Source organism: Eleutherodactylus coqui, unplaced genomic scaffold (genome assembly GCF_035609145.1).
Source record: "Eleutherodactylus coqui strain aEleCoq1 unplaced genomic scaffold, aEleCoq1.hap1 HAP1_SCAFFOLD_952, whole genome shotgun sequence".
Taxonomy (NCBI): domain Eukaryota; kingdom Metazoa; phylum Chordata; class Amphibia; order Anura; family Eleutherodactylidae; genus Eleutherodactylus; species Eleutherodactylus coqui.
Window position 1 is genome coordinate 8,415 of NW_027101909.1, and position 6,523 is coordinate 14,937.

At 44.0% G+C, this 6,523-nt stretch overlaps 1 protein-coding gene across 1 annotated transcript; it reads right to left on the reverse strand.

Moving 5' to 3' along the window:
* Positions 1–1,485: 1,485 nt before the first annotated feature.
* LOC136593522 (radical S-adenosyl methionine domain-containing protein 1, mitochondrial-like) lies at positions 1,486–5,545 on the reverse strand. The gene is made up of 3 exons (XM_066588649.1): positions 5,188–5,545; positions 4,448–4,551; positions 1,486–1,762 (listed from the first exon to the last, which is right to left on the reverse strand). The coding sequence occupies exons 1-3, from the start codon at positions 5,260–5,262 to the stop codon at positions 1,627–1,629; spliced, it is 315 nt and encodes a 104-aa protein (XP_066444746.1). The 5' UTR covers positions 5,263–5,545; the 3' UTR covers positions 1,486–1,626.
* Between the last annotated feature and the right edge of the window lie 978 nt (positions 5,546–6,523).

Consider the following 6,523-nt stretch of genomic DNA (forward strand, 5'->3'; position numbering starts at 1 on the left):
CCATTTGTTGGAATTCGGGTGGTTTCACATCTGTGGCAGAATCTACGGACGGAGGTTCCATCACAGATGTAGCTGAAAATACTTTTCTTCCATCCCAAAACCGGACAGCTGGGTGGAAAGCTGGTGGATCCCATTATAGTCTATGGGGTTTGCCCGGCGTTCGGTTCCATCTACAGACAGAGCCATTCGGCCGTGGGGATTCCCCTTTCCTGCTCCCCGAATGGAAAGCGGAATCCCCAGCACAGATGTGAAACCACCTTAAGGGCCCCTTCACACTGGCGATCACGATATTGCCACGAGAAAATTGCAACAAGAATCGCATTTTTGTCCATGTGATTTTTGAGGGTCAGCGATGCTTTTTGCTGAGGCTATCACATCGCTACTGCCATCGATTCTCTCGCACAAAATATAATAGGAGTTTCTAATGTACAAAAAAAACCACATCGCATGAACATCGTGCGTTGCGATAAATCGGAGGCTCCACAGGGACATATCGGTGAGGGGAAAAAAACCCCAAAAAGATAGGACATGCTGCGATTTTCAAATCTCGCAACATCGCAGGACAGAGAACATCGCAAAGGGGAATAAAACGATTAAAAATCATGGTTTCAGAATTCTGTGTTTTCACTCACTTTTACATCACTCAAAAAAATCGGAAGTGTGAAGGCGGCCTCAATGCTTTTATGCGGATACAGTTTTATAACATTATTCTCCATTCACGGTTTGTGGGCCGCACCAAGGTCATTTTTTCTTCTCCTTTGTGACATGTAGGTTTTAAGGAAGACTCCATTCTGGAGCTGAAACGTGTAGCTTGTTTTTTTTTCCATATTTGTCAGTTCCACTTTGGAATTAGCGCTTGGGGTTTTACTTTTTTGAGGCCTACTGAAGGCCTCTGGGTCTGCAGCTATACCGCACTGCATCAGCAGTAAAGTGTAGAATACTAGTGATCAATCACATCTTCAAGTCTCCTTGAGGCAGTGAAAGATGGTGTAAAAAAAAAAAAAAAAAAAAAAAAGGAAGAAAGTTAGTTTAATTTTTAAAAAATGAAGAAAAATATTTTCCCATACAAAACCTTATTTTTTATGGGAAAACCCCCCCAGACATTAGCCATTGCTGTATTCTTAATGGCCACAATATCAGCCAGTGCTGCCACATGTGTGACTTCTGATCTGGAGGAGAATAGCAACATGTAGTGTGAATGGAATACCTGGAAGCCTGATAAAGGGCGAGAGGGATGAAAAATAACCGGGAAGGAAGTATACAAGTAGTGTTCTTCCCAAACAGCACACACTCCCTGCCATCTGCCTCCTTACTAGCCTATGTTCACTGGGATGCTCCCACCGATCCCAAGAAAGAGGGTTCGGTTAGTCCCCGAGTGAATGAAGCATCAGCAAGTACTTTGGCAATCTTCGGTGCTGATATTGAAGTGAATGCAGCAGCAGCGCATCTGGGCGAAAATAAAGGCACGTCTAAATCAGGAAAATATATAACAAAACTTTATTCTATTAAAGACCATACATAAAGTTATAAAAACATTCTGCACGATAAATACATTCTGACCACAGACCTGGTGTCTGCAATATATAGGGATATACAGTGTATTAACCCTTGGATCCAGCTGTGAGGTTATTTGTAGGCAGTTGTGTGCGGCTGATGAGGCTCCAGGTTGTCAGACTGAGTCCAGGACTCCTGAAACTGGCTTAAGATTGGCAGCAGAAGACTGTCCAATACAGCCAATCCCTTCCAAGTGCAGCGAAGACCACTAACCGGGAGAGACAAAACAAGTCATTTCCTTCTCTAGTGTTGATCAATATAATGTTGAGCATTAAAGGAGTTAGAGTTATACAATTGTAATGTTCAGTCATGGTAAAAAAAAAAACAAAAAAAAGCAGGTAGTTTGGAAAATCATTATATTTCCGTAAGGCCTCAGGTCGGATTCTGAGTGCAAAATCTTGCAGCGGAATCAGACCCATTGCCACCCAGAAACCCCATGCTCACCTGTCCCAATCCGCGACAAGTGTCTCGGTCAGCGAGCATGCGCAGTGCAGGGCAAGACGCAGCCATCGATCACGCGAATTCACGGCGATTTCCAAATTGACATTTTGGAATTGCCGTGAATTGGACAGCTTCCATTGACTGCAATGGAAGCAGTCAGTAGGATTTTCAGTACAAAATAGAGCATGCTGCGATTCTTCCCCGTTAGTGGAAAAATCGCAGTGGATTTCCGCTTGTGGGTAGGGAAGAATCTCTTAACATCACATGTCTACGGACGGACATTGCTGCAGAATTCGCAGCGGGCATCTGGCCGTGAATTCTGCAGCGATAATCCGTCCGTGGGCATTGGGCCCAAATGCACAGAATATTCTACACATTCAGTTCGAAATCAAAACAATAACAAACTTTATCCAGTTTGTGTTAGGCCTCCTGCAGACGGCCGGGTTGGGATGCGAGCCGTGCCCCTGCAGTGACCACCGCGGCTCACCTCCACCCGGCGTCTTCTCCACTCTACGTGTGCCGGCTGCTGCCCAGCCGGCACATGCGCAGAGCAGAGGTGGCGCATCAGCCGTGACATTTCTGTGCGGGCCTCTGCAAGGCTCGCATAGAAATAGGACATGCCGCGATTTGTTTACCACTAGAGATGAGCGAGCGTACTCGGAAAAGCACTACTCGCTCGAGTAATTTGCTTTATCCGAGTATCGCTGTGCTCGTCCCTGAAGATTCGGGTGCCGGCACGGAGCGGGGAGCTGCAGGGGAGAGCGGGGAGGAACGGAGGTAAGATCTTTCTCTCCTTCTCTCCCGCCCGCTCTCCCCTGCTCCCCGCTGCGACTCACCTGTCAGCCGCAGCGGCACCTGAATCTTCAGGGACGAGCACAGCGATACTCGGATAAAGCAAATTACTCGAGCGAGTAGTGCTTTTCCGAGTACGCTCGCTCATCTCTAGTTACCACGTTAGTTTTCACACGGTCAAATCGCGGCTGTCTGCATAGGATTGCATTATCTAATGCAATCCTATGGCAGCGGGCATGGGCGGACATTTTGCAGGAAATCCCGCCGCGGAATTTCCGCCCGTGTACAGGAGGCCTTAATCCTTTACAGAAAGTAAAGAAAAAGGAATTTTTGGCTGTTTAAAAAACACCAGTGCCAGCATTTTTCTATAAAAACTCAAAAATGTAAGGTACAAACTGAAAAATGCTTAAGATTTCACTTTACTTTGAATTACTGAGCTGATATTTGGGGGCATTACATTGTTTCTGAGAACTGCCTGACGTCTGCACTGCATGGAGTCACCAACGTCTGGCCCCCCTGAACAGGTATTCCAGGCCTGGAAGATTGTAATACATTCCACAGTTCTGCATTTTTTTGGTTTTGCCTCGTAAACAGTATTTTTGATGTCACCCCACAAGTTCTCTATGGGTTGAGGTCGGAGGTTGGGCTGATAAATAGGTTCAACACCTTCCCATATCATGATTTTCACACCACCATGCTTTCCTTTTTTTCACGGTGTACTGTGCTTCAATTCAGGCCTCAGGGCTCTGACATACTGTCTGCGGCCGCCAGACCCCCCAAAAAAATATTTTGCTTTCATCAATCTTTGGGCTAGTGAATGTGTTCCTTTGCAAATTTTAACCTATTAAGGACATGTCTTTTTCAACAAAGGGAGTTTACAGGGAGATCTTGCAGGTAACTTGGCTTCACTTAACCATCTTCTGATTGTAGCAGTACTCACTGCTAAGTTCAGATATTCTTTGATTTTTTTGGAGGTGATCACTGGCTGAGCCTTTGCCATCTTCGCTATTCCTTGATCCACCTATCCTCAAGATAGGTCATCAATAGTTGATCGATGGAGGTCCAGCACTCGAGATCCCCACCTATCAGCTGATTCCTCTGCTGCTGTATATGTGGACTGTACGGTCCGTACTGCAGTGGATTCAATGGGAGCTACGCCTGTTGTACTAAACCAGGCTGCTGCAATGTTGACAGCTCTATCCGATTCCAGCACTGCCCACACTGACAGTGGCCCGGGAATCAGCTGATCACCGGGGATCCCGAGCAGCAGATGCCCACTAGAGATGAGCGAGCGTACTCGGTTCGGGTGTTTTTGCACTCGAGCACCGCTTTTTCCGAGTAACTGAGCTCTCTCTCCCACACTCCCCTCTGCAACCCCCAGCTCACCCCCGGCGCCCCCCGAATCTTTTCGTCCAAGTAGTCAGTTACTCGGAAAAAGCGGTGCTCGAGTGCAAAAACACCCGAACCGAGTACGCTCGCTCATCTCCAATGCCCACCAATCAACTATGGTACTGATGATGTATCTTGAGGATAGGTCATCAATAGTAAAAGCCTTTGACAACCCCTTTAAGGAGTTAAGAAACTACCCAATCCATACCTTGGTGACTAAATGTTCTCTCTATATTCTACATTTACCCGTCCTTTACATTTTCTTACTTACTTTTGATCCAGCAGTAGAAGACCATTCTCCTGAAGATCCCGCAGTTCTTGTGAGGCTTTAAACAAGCCATGTAAGCTGACTGTAGGGGAACGCTCCCGCCAACGCTGTGGAATAGAACAGTATGAATCGGGAAACACTAAGAATTTATGCATACATGAAGATACTTTTTAATAGTGTCCTACCTCGTTAATCATTCTTTTCATGTTCTCCAAATACCTTCCTGGCAGCATCAGGACCTCAGAATTGATTACCCAATTACCAGGTTCAAGGTCATCATGAATATGTTTAACCACTAAAATGTATGACTTTGGTTTCTCTTAGTATAATTATACCCTCCCACCCTTAGTGTTGCTACTGGCCCGGTCTTCAAGTCTTCCCCTGACATGCCCTTCATTGGCAAGTGAACAAGCACTTAGTGCAGTAGCATAGGACTGGAGTTACAATTACGGCAACTGGGACACTGGAATGGCATTCTGTTGCTGCTAGTATTAGAAACTATGGCCACAATTTTGGGACTGTCATCTAACTTTCTGAATACTTTCTATTGAAGTCTATAGAAGTAGTGAGTGTGCGGCCACTAGCACTATAAAACCAATGCAGAACGGTTGCTCCATTTATTTCTCTTTCCTAGTTTGGATTTCCTATTCTTAGACCATTGATTGTATTCCCATGGAATCTGTTCCTCAGTTCTACTGCTACAGTTGCCAACGCCATCCCCAGCAACTCCATATTGTTCTTACCTTATGCGATATTCCAACGTCGGTACGTAAACTCAATACTAACAGTTCTGATAAGCTAGAGACAAGAAAGTACATTAATTACTGTAGAGAACACCAACAGTTCATAGAGATCTCAACCAAGTCTACATAAAAGTAGACTTTTACGATGTGTATGAAGGGCGATCGTGGGGCGGCCTCCTTTCATACATCCCAGGTGTCGGCTGTTTCTTCTAGCTGACACCCGGTGGCAACAGCTGCGATGAGCCGCGCGGCTTGCCGGGCTGTTACCCCTTTATATGCCGCTGTCAATTCTGACAGCAGCATTTAAATCTGTGTGAGATTGCAGGGAGCCGTGCGGGTGTCATGGCAGCTATGTAATGCTATGGCATTACATCATACTGCAGGAGTGATCAAAGCATCAAGCTGTGGTTCCCTAGGGGGACTACAAAAAAAAAAAAAAAAAAAGCAAGATCAATAAAGTTTTACTAATTTTAAACTTTATTTTTTTGCCATAATTATAATAAAAAATTCTAAATCATAAACCAAAAATACATATTTGGTATCGCTGCGTCCCTAAAAGTCCCATCGATCAAAGTAATGCATTATTTATCTCGCACGATGAACGTCGTCAGAAAAAAACCAAAATGCCAGAAATGCACTTTTTGGTCACCCTCTCTCCAAGAAAAAAATGGAATAATAAGCGATCAATAAAGTCATATATATTCCAAAATAGTACCAACGGAACTACAGGACATCCCACAAAAAATTAGCCCTTGCACAACTAGATTGACGTAAAAATAAAAACGTTATTGCACATAGAAGATGACGGCAAAAAAGAATTGTAATCCATAGAGCAAAACTTATGTCATTTTTGTTGGTTTGTGCGCTGCAGAAACAAGACGCACCGAAAGATGGCAGAAATTTTTTTTTTCCATCTCTCTGTACTTAGAAGTTTTTCATTACATTAAATTAGTACCATTAATACAATACAACTTGGCCTGCAAAAAACAAGCCCTCATACAGCTACGTCGATGGATAAATAAAGGAGTTACGATTTTTTTTTTTTTAAAGAGGGAGGGAGGGAAACGAAAATAGAAATAAACAAAAAGCTCCATCACTAAGGGGCTAATATCTTATTTATGGGGTTGCCATTATGAACTGAATTGACAGATCTATCAGTGAGAAAATATTATGTGCCCATGACCCCGCCAACCACTTAACCCTTTACATGCCAGTCATTATTTATACCACAAGGTTAATGCTGTTAAAAAGATACATAAAAAACATGACAGAATTGCTGATTTTATTAAGCTTCCCTCTAAAAAAAAAAAAAATAATTAAATAAAAAGTGATCAAG

What these genes read in the sequence shown, in the direction of transcription:
- LOC136593522 (XM_066588649.1), bottom strand. Translation starts at nt 5,262, where the DNA reads ATGTACTTTCTTGTCTCTAGCTTATCAGAACTGTTAGTATTGAGTTTA. An exon ending in ACGTTGGAATATCGCATAAG is followed by an intron (nt 4,552 to 5,187) that starts GTAAGAACAATA and finishes TCTATTCCACAG; the next exon opens with CGTTGGCGGGAGCGTTCCCC. An exon ending in CTTCTACTGCTGGATCAAAA is followed by an intron (nt 1,763 to 4,447) that starts GTAAGTAAGAAA and finishes TCTCCCGGTTAG; the next exon opens with TGGTCTTCGCTGCACTTGGA.